Source organism: Rosa rugosa, chromosome 2, assembly GCF_958449725.1.
Source record: "Rosa rugosa chromosome 2, drRosRugo1.1, whole genome shotgun sequence".
Lineage (NCBI taxonomy): Eukaryota > Viridiplantae > Streptophyta > Magnoliopsida > Rosales > Rosaceae > Rosa > Rosa rugosa.
Window position 1 is genome coordinate 18176855 of NC_084821.1, and position 13364 is coordinate 18190218.

At 36.6% G+C, this 13364-nt stretch overlaps 1 protein-coding gene and 1 pseudogene across 1 annotated transcript; one reads left to right on the forward strand and one right to left on the reverse strand.

Moving 5' to 3' along the window:
* Positions 1-4076: 4076 nt before the first annotated feature.
* Positions 4077-7267, forward strand: LOC133731677 (tetraspanin-3-like). Its single transcript, XM_062159074.1, has 2 exons — positions 4077-4727; positions 6729-7267. Exons 1-2 carry the CDS (start codon positions 4215-4217, stop codon positions 7071-7073), a joined length of 858 nt encoding a protein of 285 aa, XP_062015058.1. The 5' UTR covers positions 4077-4214; the 3' UTR covers positions 7074-7267.
* Positions 7268-10516: 3249 nt separating this feature from the next.
* Positions 10517-12867, reverse strand: LOC133733886 (receptor-like protein 2; annotated as a pseudogene).
* Positions 12868-13364: the final 497 nt, after the last annotated feature.

Sequence of the window (13364 nt, forward strand, 5' to 3'; positions counted from 1 at the left end):
TTTTTTTATTGATAACTTGAATGAAAATTACAATCTAAGAGGTGTCTTATTTAGGGCACATAGCATAAACCTAATACAACTAGAAAACATAGAGAACAATTTATTGTAGACTAAAACTAGGAAACCTAATTAAACCTGATTAAATAAAAATCGGAAATAGAATCCTAGATACTAAAGAATATTACTCTTGGAATCTCAATCAAGATTTTGCTCGAAAATCCCGATATATCCAAAAGAGTAATTTATGATTAATTCCATCATTAAGAAGCCTATTTGAATACCAATTTCCAATATTTAAATTATTTTTCTTAATGTGAAGACGCTTATTTCTTATCGAGATTTTTTGTTGAAATTGGCTAAAATCTTGTCATACATCAGATTTATTAATTAAATTAATAAAATTAAAATAAATACTTGATGTAAAAATATCAAAATTATCAACCTTCCCTCTAATGAATGTATTTGGAGAAGATTTGGCAAAACTGCATACGATACGATAACACGCTCACAAACACGCATGAAATTATAAGAATTTGGTTTGAGGTTTATAGGTTTGGTTCCATATAGGGTCATTACAGTAAGAACACAAATTTTAATGATTTGGTTTAGTGTTAATCTGTTAACACGATAAAAACAATTAACATAAGGGTGTTCTTGTAAATTTGAGTTCCTCTGTTTAATATATATTAGAAACCCTAATACATCTATCTAATTCATCGTAATCATTTTTATCAATTTTCACGACAACAACCTCAATTCTCAATTTTCAAAAAGAAAGAGGTAAGCCCGACTGTATAAGATTTACGTGTGCTTCTTATGTTATTTTAAGTTATAAGATTTTGTAAGTTAAGATTTAGTTTTTCTTCACGAGTCTTAATGAGTTTTAAGGGTTAACACAGAACTTAATGGTTCAGTTTTGGTTTTAGCATCTTAATATGGATGAAATCAGCTGTCTCAGATTTCTGTGTCTCAATTCTGTCCCCTTAACATGATTGGTCGACAAAGATTAAAAAAATGGAACAAAAAATTAATAAAATATTTTTTTAATCTCTGTAGACCAATCATGTTGAGGGGATAGAATTGAGATAGAATAATGGGGACATCTAATTTCATCCCCATCTAATTAATAAATATACGACACGAACATGACAAGACACAATGTTTTCCCAGATCTAATTCACAAACATCACCATTCACTCAGATACGAAAACTCAAAGTTAAACAACTTAGTCCACAACTCAGCAGCCCCATATTCTTTCATCATCCACCGTCCAAGAGGTTCAGAAACAATTTCGAAATTTATCCTCATTCGTTTTTTATGTGAAAAAATTACTTCAAAATTTGCTTGGCTAAAAGTGTGATGAAAGAAGATGAGGCTGAGAGTTACTTGATGTCTTCTTGGAATTTCTCCACTTCAAGACAAATAAGTAATAATTCCTTCAGGTGGTCAGGTGTTATATAAATAGTCACTTCAGATATACAGTAGTTTGTTTGTTTTTTTTATGACCTTCAGATATACAGTAGTTGCATATGTGTCTTTTTTTTTTTTTTTGGGTCATAGTTGCATGGGTGTGTCGTGTGTATGCATAAAAATATCAGAGGAATGAAGCTGAATCCAGTATCTCCCTCCAGGAATTCCGGGCTCCACATGGACAGACAAACACTTGAACCAGAATCTATTGAATAATAATTATAGAAAGAGAGAAGTTTAAGCTGCATTCACATGGTCAATATATCTTGCGTATTGTCTTATCATATGATTATGAATTTCATGAACAGTTTCATATTCTAATATCTTTGATTTAATCATGAGTTTGATATTCTTCTTTTGGCTGAACAAAAATTTTGAAGTCATTGTCAAGTGTCGACGGAGAAGCCAATTAATCTGCAAATCCATAACTTTACACAATAACCATATCTGCCCATGAATGAACACAATCCACAGAGTCAAACAGTAGTCCCTCTACTAAGCAAAGTTAATGCAGCAAAACCACTTTCACAAGTAATCTGAATTGGAATTTGAATTTGAAAGTCTCTGCAAACAAATAATGGCTTTCCATTTTTACCCCCAAACAGAAAAAATGGAATCATACACCTAAGCATCTTACATTCTTACGTCATAATTTGAGTAAACACTGAGTATTTAGTAATTGAAATCACGAACTCATAAAATAGATTAATAAAAATAAGATAATCAATTTTGTTTATGTAACCTCTCATTAAGACAATCAGACTATTAGACTTATCTGACCGTTCAATTGTTTTTTGTTATAATTTTTATAATTTATGAATATTTCCCAATTAACTTGAAAAATTAGAGTGCTTTTCCATTAAATTTTGAAATCATTGTCATTTGTCGACAGAGAAGCCAATTAATCTGCAAATCCAGATCAAATCACACAACAATCATATCTGCCCACGAGTGAAGGAAATGAACACGTTCCACAGTATCAAAAAGTAGTCTACCAAGCAAAGTTAGCAAAAGCACTTTCACACAAGTAATCTGAATTTGAAAGTCCCTGCAATCAAATAATGGCTTTCCATTTTACCCCCAAACAGAAAAAATTGGAATCATCCCCCCTAAACAAGTAAACATCTTACATCATAATTCTAGTGAATTCTGATTATTTGGTTATCAATTAAGATAATGAATGTTGTTTATTGTAAATTGTAAAATATACTAGTCTTGTGAAGCTAGTAAGTAACCAATATTTTAAATTTCATGATACTGAACTTACGACGTGACAACGTGTTACTTATTCAAGTTAGTGTTAAACAACGACAAACGTGGTCTGTGGTCCACCATTGTACCGATACTTTCCCAACTTAACCACCCATTAGGTGTTGGGTTTTAATCACAAAAGGCCTCGGTACAATTGGGTAAGAGCCACCAACTTATAAGTTATATTATATTTTGTCACTTTTCCAATGTATGATATTTCATCTCCAACACGCCCCCTCACGTGCATACCTAGAGCCTTTTGTGATTAAAACCCAACACCTATCGGGTGGTTAAGTTGGGACAATATCGATACAATGGTGGGCCACGGGCTACGCTTGTCGCTGTTTAACATGGTATCAAAGCGGGTCGCTCTTCAATACGTCGCCATCATGGACCCAGATATGGGTTCATTCATTAATTGATTCACCAATCTCCTCTCCAATCATGGACCTAGTTTGGGTTCATTAAATTTGCCATCGGAAGTTTCCGATTGGATTATTGCCAAGTATTCGATGTGAGTTTTAGATTGTTATGTGATTGGTCAAGTCTCTAATGTGGGACTTGTGACCCGATTTCTAATGTGGAATTGGTTTTGTCAATTAATTCCACGTGCATACCTAAAGATCACGTGAGGGGGGGGTGTTGGAGAGGAAATATCCCACATTGAAAAAGTGACAAATAAAATATAACTTATAAGTGGGTGGATCTCACTCAATTGTACCGATGCCTTTTGTGATTAAAACCCAACACCTAACGGGTGGTTAAGTTGAGACAGTATCGGCACAATGGTGGGTCACGGGCCACACTTGTCGCTGTTTAACAGTTAGATGTAAGAAGAAATACAGTTAGATGTAAGAAGAAATACAATCTACAAACTGTTGAGTTCTCTTAACGGAAAATCAAAAGGTAAACTCACCTTAAATATATAATTTAGCGAGACTCATAAAATATATCGATAAAAATGAGATAGTTAATATTTATTTATTTAACTTCTCATTAAAACAGTTAGACCACTAGGCTTGTCCGACTGTTCAATTGTTTCTCATTGTAATTTTAAAATTTAAGAATATTTTCGAGTTAACTTGCAAAGTACGAGTGTTTTGGTATAGATTTTTATAACTCTGAATTATGTGGGGCAATTACAAGTGGTTATCTCATGCTTAATCTTAAACTCATCGCCATCAATCAATCATCCTCTTAAGAAAACACAAAGATAAACTCAAACACAATGGGCACTTCAGTCATTTTGCAGGAAGCATGCCCCAAATAGACACGCGTCTGCAACAAAGAGCGAGTGAGTCTCACACTTCTTCTCCTTCCCCATAAAGCCACTTCAACTGCCCAAACCCTTATAATAAACACGTACCAGCTCCATCATTTCTCACAAAACCCAAAGACTCCAACTTTCTCCAGTCTCCACCAGAAAACTCCAAAACAAAAAACATCCAAACCCAAACAGGAAGGAAGAAAAGAAGAAACAAACCCAGAAAAGATGAGGTCCAGCAACCACTTGATAGGTGTCCTCAACTTCACCACCTTCCTCCTCTCAATCCCTATCCTCGGCGGTGGAATCTGGCTGAGCAGCCGAGCCAACAATACTGACTGCCTCAAGTTCCTCCAATGGCCTCTCATAGTCATCGGAGCCTCCATCATGGTCGTCTCCTTAGCCGGCTTCGCCGGAGCTTGTTACCGCAACACTTTCCTCATGTGGGTCTACCTCTTCGTCATGTTCTTCATCATAGCTGCCCTGATCGGCTTCATCATTTTCGCTTACGCCGTGACGGATAAAGGGTCCGGCAGGGGGCTCGTAAACCAGGCTTATAAGGACTACTATCTGGAGGACTACTCTGGCTGGCTAAGGGACCGCGTAGCGGATAATAGCTACTGGAGGAAGATTGCTTCTTGTGTGAGGGACTCTAAGGTCTGCAAGAAGATGGACAGGACTGTTAATGGTGTGCCGGAGACTGCTGACATGTTCTACAACAGAAAGCTTAATTCTGTTGAGGTATGTAAATTTTCACTTCTTTGATTGATTTCTGTTTTAGGCTTTTAGCTATAGCTAACTTTGTAGTAAAAAGGGTATGATGTTTCTATAACAAAAAGAACCATAAAGCATGAAAAAAGTTGATCTGATTTTAGAACTTTCTGTTTTGTTTTGAGTTCTTAGCAATGAAATTTTAATGGATCCAATTTTTAGTGACGATGTTATGTTCGATATCTGGTATGCTATGCTGTCAGAAATTCTGAATCGGGTCTCGGACATGATTTTAGAGACCAACTATTTTGATTCATGGCTTAAGTTTGTCTGATCAATATCTTGCTTGATGGGTTTTTGAGTTAGAGGTTGAAGAAGGTTAATTAGTGGCTGTAGTGGTAGATCTAGTTTGGGATTTAGATCTTGCCTTAAGGAGGTTATTAAGGCATGTGGCCAAACAGTGTGACAAGCATGGGGTTGAGTTGAGTTGGAGTCCCCCAATTATATTATACTTTACACCCCGAAAATATTGGTCTTTGGACCAATGAAAGATTGCTATGTGGGATTTTCTTTTTAATTTTTTTTTTCTTGAGAACATTTTACTCCCACTTGTACACTGTCCTTTTCTTATATAAAATTTTAAAAGGAAATTTCATTACCCATTTTTGAAAGAAAGAAAGAAAGAAAATAAATCATTTCCCATTGTTCAAAATATAAGTGGACCACAAGGAGTGATGACCTTAATCGATAAAGAGCTAATTCCATTAAGCATGTCTCACATAGGCTGTGGATAGAATAGTGTTTAGGCACTTAGCCCAACAAGAAAATTAGAAAATAAGACCCACCAGCCTTCAGATTCTGTGGTAAAAGACCTAAATCCCATACTTGTGTTAAAGAGTTCGACTATTTGATTCTTCACTTGATGTAAACTCTAAACCTAACAAGAAAATATCAAAAAAAGAAATGAAAATTGAATAAACGGAAGCACGTAATTTAGGTATAAAGTGTCACTCAGAAAAAGAGTGCGACTCTCTTTCACTCTTGCTCAAACCATATCCTCCTATGAAGTGAAAAGAAGGTTTCTATGATGATATTCTGGAATATTAAGCGAATTACAGTAAAGTACTTGTTGTGGTGGCAGTTGTTCAGTAGGTCAGGATCCTCAAACGAAAAGAATGTTCTTCTAGGTGGGTTGTCTAAGCCTTTTTTTTCTGCTTTATCTTAACAGAATATCTTTTAGGTGGGATATCCTTTTCTCGTTTTTGTCTGGTTGTTACAAACTGGAACACAATGATATAACCTTGAACAAACTTGAAATACTCCCACTTATATAGTCCTCTCCTCTCCCACAACTGTTTTGGCTCTCACTTTCTTATTGGTATATTTTGTTTGACAAGTCTGCATTATTGGTGTGTCCAAATTATTGATGTAGAGGTTAGTGGAATACATACAATGTTCCAGGTATAAATGCATGTTATCTGACCATGACATGTTCCATACTTGCTTCACATGCTGAATACAGATGTAGAAATTATAACATATTATACAGAAAATTTCAAGCTTAAAGGGAGGGTAAGGTCAACCAACTGATTGGCTTGAACAAACTTTCTAGCTTTGGTCAGCATTTTGCTGGCACAAAGTAGTTTGTAGTTGCAGTCACTAGTCATTCTTATCCCTTTATTACTATAGAAGATTGGGTGCCTTTTATATACGCTTGCCATATTGGATTTATATCAGGAAGAAGGTGTATCTATGCAAATGGGTTTTCAGACCTAAAAATAATTTATGGAAATTGGTTTTACTATCATAATCAAGTGATGTGGTCGGCAAATATGATACATGTAACATTACTTGACAGTCGAGTGGTATTTAGTGCATCTTGATTTCACACACTCGTATAGAACCTAATCAATGCTCTTGGCCACTGGACTTGCTACTAGAGCTACGAGACCCAACTATTTTTCATGATGTGTTGATATATAAGTTAGAGCAAGTGGAATACTAATTTTCTTTTTATCATTTGATCAATAGTCTGGCTGCTGCAAGCCCCCTACAGAGTGTGGCTATGCCTATGTGAATGAGACGTTTTGGACCACTGGAGGAGGCTTGGTGGGAACAAATCCTGACTGTTCTATGTGGAACAATGATCAGCAGGAACTCTGCTATTCCTGTAACTCTTGCAAGGCTGGTTTGCTGGCCAACATTAGGAAGAGTTGGAGAAAGGTCTCTGTCATTAACATCGTTGTATTGATCATCCTAGTGATCTTCTATGTGATTGGCTGTGCAGCGTTCAGAAACAATCGTCGGATTGACAATGATGAACCGTATGGTGAGGCTCGGATGACAAAGGCGCAACCTAGCCCTTTCCAACTCTAGTAGTAGAGATTGAATCTGAAAGTTGGAAAAACTGTGTGAAAAGTGTATTTTAAAGGTTTTAAGATTGCACTCATTAAGGCCTTTTCGTCATAGACAAGTGAACATCATGAACTTGGCTTGATTTTTGAAAAGTTGCCTGTATATGAGCTAACATGTTCTTTATTTTATCTATCTTTATCATTTACCTGGTAGAATTAAGTATATTCTGCATATCAAGGTAGAGTAGCAATGCATCGCTTACATAACTATTTGTACTGTTCATGTAAATTGCACATTATTTGGGCGCACTAGGATTATCTGTATTCAACCTAGGGGCCCAAATTACTACGGCAATTTTCCCAAACCAAAACCGAAGACTACAATTGGCCCAGAGAGAAGAACCAAAGCCTTGTCAATCAAATAACTTGCCAAGGGGTTTTATGGCCACTTCAGGACTAAATGTGGCTCCGCCGGGCTTTAACCGTGGCGCAGAGCTGCTTGGTCCCAGACATCTTTCGGGTGATCCTCACGGCATTGTTCTGGACTCCATCTTGAAATTGTGGGCTCTGTAGCTGTGTATCCTTCCAAAGATGATGAGAGGTTTACCATGCATATGCATAGTAAGTAGTATATCCATCCTCCTACAGTCCTACGTGCTACTCTCTCCCTTCCATGTTAGTTGAAACATGAGAACATTAGATTTCCATCTGAGTACATCAGTTCACTTTTTTTTTTTTTTTTTTTTTTTTTTTTTTTTTTAGCATTTTTCACATTTGCATATATAGAGATCAATCGGGCCTTCCTAATTTTTTTTTTCTCTAGTAAATTGTCAATTGTTCCATTTTAGTTTGTGGAGGTTCTGTCTTAATTCTAATTCAGTATTTACTTAGTTTTTTGAGGTGTAAGGTTCATGTCCCCTAACTAGGTCTTCATATTTTCTTTTTTTTTTGAAAGACTTCATATTTTCTTTTTAATAAAGGGGATTGGGAAAATTTTGCAAACAGTACACCAAGTAAAGACCACTAATAATTCTTATTCATAAAGTTCCAAACCAAACATTTCGGTAAACGAAATCTGAAACTCGATCCACTATCAGTACACGACGTCAATTTTTGACACCAAAATGTCCATTATGCCCTCAGTTTTTTTTTTTTAATAATTTTTTTTTCTATTATTTTTTTTCCTTCTTTTTTTTTTTCTGTTATTTTTTTTCCTTCGTTTTTATCTCTTTCTTCTTCCTTCTTCTGGGCTCACTCCCTCGCTTCCAACGCCGCCTTCCTCACCTCCACGCTCACTCCCTCGTTTCCAACGCCGCCCTTGCCCTCCAATTGGTGAGATTTATGGTCCTACAGCTTATATTTGTAACTCAGCCAATATTTAGTCATGTGAAAAGAAAGAAAGAGATAAAAACGAAGGAAGAAAAAAAAATAACAGAAAAAATGAAGGAAAAAAAATAATAGAAAAAAATAACAGAAAAAATGAAGGAAAAAAAATAATCGAAAAAAAAAACAGAAAAAACGAAGGAAAAAAAAATAACAGAAAAAAAAATAACACAAAAAAAGAAGGAAAAAAAATAATAGAAAAAAATAACAAAAAAAATGAAGGAAAAAAAAAAACAGAAAAAACGAAGGAAAAAAAATAATAGAAAAAAATAACAGAAAAAACGAAGGAAAAAAAATAAATAACAGAAAAAAAAAAAAGAACTGAGGGCATAATGGACATTTTGGTGTGAAAAATTGACGTCGTGTACTGATAGTTGGTCGAGTTTCAGATTTCGTGTACCGAAATGTTTGGTTTGGAACTTTATGTATAAGAATTATTAGTGGCATTTACTTGGTGTACTGTTTGCGAAATTTTCCCTAATTTTTCGAGGTGTAAGGTTCATGTCCTCTGACTAGGTCTTCATATTTTCTTTTTAATAAAGGGGATTGGGAAAGATCCTTCGCCTATTTATCCTCTATTTGATTTCTTCCTTGAGAGAATTGGGACTTAATTTTCCTCCTATAATATGTGAACCACAAAGACATGGATTACAATCCTAATTTAGGATTGGACACTGATATCAGTCCCAAGTCCTAACACAGGTTTGAAAGCCAACAACAATCTGAAGAAAGATGACAACACACCAGAACAGACTGAAGCAATTCTGCACTTTGCTCACAAGCATGCCAATGCCTTTCCTGGTGCAAATATATCAAGACAAAAACCATGAGTACTACTATATATCAAGCCACTCATCTTTTACGTACTTGTAGTCATACACAGATCCCCATACACTTATATTTCATATCAACCCAACAATTGTAGATGTAGGAATTCACAATGATAGAATGTAAACATCAAAGAGAATGAATGAATATACAAGTTTCATATCAAGTTTCTATCTTTCTGTATTGCAATATGATCAGTTTTAACTTTTCTATCACTCATGACTCGCCCTATCCACCCTCCCTCTGCACTTTACTCTGTTGGTGAGGCTGTGACATCTGCTGCTGTCTGTGTTTCTGCTTCCACTTTTTATTGTAGATGGGCTGAGCCCGGGGAATCACTGTTTTCTACTAATTGTGAAATAGATGATTCTTTGTGTTTTGAGTAGCTAGCTAGAAACCATTTTTTTTTCCCTTCTAATTTCAATCGTTCATTCTGAACTTACAACTGATATATGGCTTCTTGTGGCCTCAATTAAAACCTTTTTTTTTTTTTAATGGAAATAGGTCAGCCCTTTCATTATAATTCAGCAAGCAGTACAAAAACGAAACACCCCTTTGGGGTCGACAGAAAGAATCGTTCCTTAGAACCTCATGGAACCCTATTCTAGAAGAATAAAACCCCAAAAAATCCCGAGTACACCAACCTTTTGGTAAATTTACGCGCATATATCAGAAACAACAACGCCTGCAACCCCTGAACTCAACACCGCCTCAGCGTCCCACAACGCAATGAAGAACAGAACAAGCAGACCAAAATCTGCCATCACGGCCATTGACAAGCAACAACAAGAAAGCGAGAACCCGCCGCCCAAAGGAGAAGGATTCCGAAACCCTAGCAGAGCGCTAGGTCGAGATGTTTTTTAGAGCAACACAAGTTGCGCCTCAATTAAAACCTTAGGTGAGCAATATTGTGGAAAAAAGAAATAAAAAGAGTACCACACCTTTTTTTTTTTTTTTTCCTTTTTAAAATGAGGATCAAAGGAGTTCACTCCTACCCCCATGGTGACTCGAACCCATGACTTCGTCAGTAGGTAGTGGGTGCTCTAACCACTGAGCTAACACCACTTCATAGTACCACAACCTATGAAAACTCGAAGATTATCATCTACCATAAGAGGTAATTTGAAGAATAATAGTAGATGCGTATGGCATCCAAATGGAGTTACTTGGGCAATTAGAGTGTGTGTGTGTAATAGTCATGTGCATATATAACTCTTAATTAAAAACTTAACAAGTCGAAAGACTACAGAACTGTGAAGACAAACCAAAGCCTTACGTTGCCAACAGAACAAAAAATAACTACAAAACCAGAAAAAGATATAGAAAAATTACATACTTTAGCTTCTAAGCCTACTCTGCAACTTGGCCATACACAGAAGTATCCTCTCTTGAACCCTATCTACAAATTTGAAGTATCCATACCTCCACTTCTCCTTAAGCACTAAAGACCCACAGACTCCCCAAAATCCTGTGATGAACCCAAGAACCACGGAAATATGGAACCATGGTATTTGATTTTCATGCCCATTCTCCTCATGGTCTTGGCTGTTTCCATTGTCTGCATCATTGCCTTTGATTGGTAAGCACTTATTTGGAAGAGGAGCACCACAAAGTTTTGCATTCCCCTCAAATGATGAAGCATCGAGTCTTTGAAGGTGGGTGCTTCTTGGTATTGGTCCTTCAAGATTATTGTATGAGACATTAATGTAATTCAAGAAATTAAGGCTTGCCAGTGATGGTGGGACTTTTCCAGAAATATGGTTCATTTGAAGTTCCAATACCTCCAAATTCCTGAGGTTAGATATTTGGTCTGGAATGTACCCGGATAAGTTATTGTTGCCAAGAATCAATTACCCGGAAAAGAACGGTAATTGGCCATAACCAATACGTGTCTCGAGACTCTCGACGGTACCATTGCCTATACCTTTCACTCGTTGATTAGACATTCTGTATAGACGATCACCTCGGAAAGGGTAGACAATCAATTCAAGATCCGTATTATCTACTTGGGCTGCATTTGGTTCAGATATCAACATTGGTAGTGTACAAAGTTTCTTTGGAAATTAACCTGAAATTGAGTTGTTATCCAAACGTAGATTAGATAGCCTTGGAAGAGTCCCAAACCAACTTGGAATTGAACCTGTGATTCTATTATCTCCGAGATCCAAGACCTGTAGCTTCTTGAGCTTAGATAACCATGCAGGTAATTGACCCGTGAACTCACATCCACTTAGTCTCAGATATCGAAGTTTTTGGAATCCTTCAAACTCAACCATGCCAAGATCAGCTGGCATTTCCTCGCCTACAAAATTAGAAGGAAGAGATAGGAATACAAGACTTTTGCAACGCATCAATATCTTCATTGTCCTTGTGATATTGGCCAATCGACTCTGACCAAGAGAGAGGAAGGACAATGACTTCAATCATAGAATCTCTGATTGTATTTCTACTTGTAAATCGTTTTGGCTTAGTCGAATTGCTTTCAAGGACTTACATGAGTAAAGGCTTATTGGAAGGATTCCAGTGAAGCGATTACTCAAAAAGTCAAGTTTAATTAGTTGACTAAGTTTGGAGAAGTTAAGTGCAGAGATATTTCCTTCAAATTTGTTGAATCCCAGATTCAGTTCTGTAAGGTTCATGCAATTCATCAAAGGTGGGGGCACAGAACCTTCTAGGTTGTTGAAATGAAGCAGCAAGAGTTTCAATTTGGAGAGCTTACCAATACTTGAAGGTAGCTTGCCACTCAATCCATTATAGCTAAAGTCGAGGATTTTGAGGTTGGCGAGGTTAACAATTCTTTCACTAATAGCTCCATGAAGTGAATTGTGAGGTAATGAAATTTCCTCAAGTTTTGTAGCATTGTAGATATCTTCTGGAAGTAACCCTGAGAGGCTATTGCTACCAGCACGAAATACCTGCAGTTTCAAACACTTCCCTAACCCACGAGAAATACTACCATTGAAATTATTGGAGGAAAAATCCAATAGCCTAATCAAGGGATAAGAATGAAGACAAATATAAGAGGATGGTATAGATCCAGTAAAGAAATTGTAACTGACATTAAAACTAGTCAAACGCCATGCTTCTTTGAAGAATGAAGATGGAACAGAACCTTGAAGATCGTTGTGGCTCAAATCAAGCATTTGGATTTTACTGGATGGTAGAGAAAATGGTAGTTCTCCAGAAAGAAGGTTGTAGCTCAAATCTAGGATCTCAAGACGACTCAAAGATGAGAAGAATCCAGTTTGATCAAGTGAACCTTCAAGTGAATTGTGGGACAAATTGAGGTGGGTGAGATGCGAAAGATTTCCAAGTGAAGAAGAGGGAAAAGAATCACCCCCTTTGAGTTTGAGGCCTTTGTAGGGCAACTATATATGTGTGATCCGACCAGCTATATCGCAAGTAATGCCCTCCCAGTGACAGCAATCCTCAGAAGACCAATTCAAATGAGAAGGCATATCAAAAGAGGACCAAAGAGAGTCTTGATCCCTTTTGATGCATGCAGCTGGTTTGTGAGAAATGACAGTTGATGATGAGATAAAAAAGATGAAGAGGATGACATAGGGATAGGGAGATAGATTATTAGGCTGCTCTGCCATAACTGGATGACAATTGGTTTGTCTCTATAATGTATGGGTTCCTCTGTATATATAATTATAGACTTCTTGGTTTGGACCAAATAGAGCTAGGAAGAAGCGAGGAAGCTATGTATGTAGAAACATGAATCAATCATACTTCTTGAGGAGTACGTACATTGAATAGAAATTGCAACACCTTATTGTTCTTTATGGACTTTTCTAAGAGTAGGCCAGAGGCGATCGAAGAACTGAGTGAGACCAAATAGAGCTAGGAAGAAGCGAGGAAGCTATGTATGTAGAAACATGAATCAATCATACTTCTTGAGGAGTACGTACATTGAATAGAAATTGCAACACCTTATTGTTCTTTATGGACTTTTCTAAGAGTAGGCCAGAGGCGATCGAAGAACTGAGTGACAAACACTTCCAAAGGAAAAAAAATTGGGAGACGATCCTTTCCTGAGCTCCTTATCAGCTTATCTACCTGAGCTTCCTAAGTTTTTTTTTTTTCGATGACAGAGAGA

Bases quoted from the DNA above. Each gene is read 5' to 3' on its own strand.
- LOC133731677 (XM_062159074.1), top strand. From the start codon at position 4,215: ATGAGGTCCAGCAACCACTTGATAGGTGTCCTCAACTTCACCACCTTC. The intron at 4,728-6,728 runs GTATGTAAATTT...TTTGATCAATAG, and splicing joins GAAAGCTTAATTCTGTTGAG to TCTGGCTGCTGCAAGCCCCC.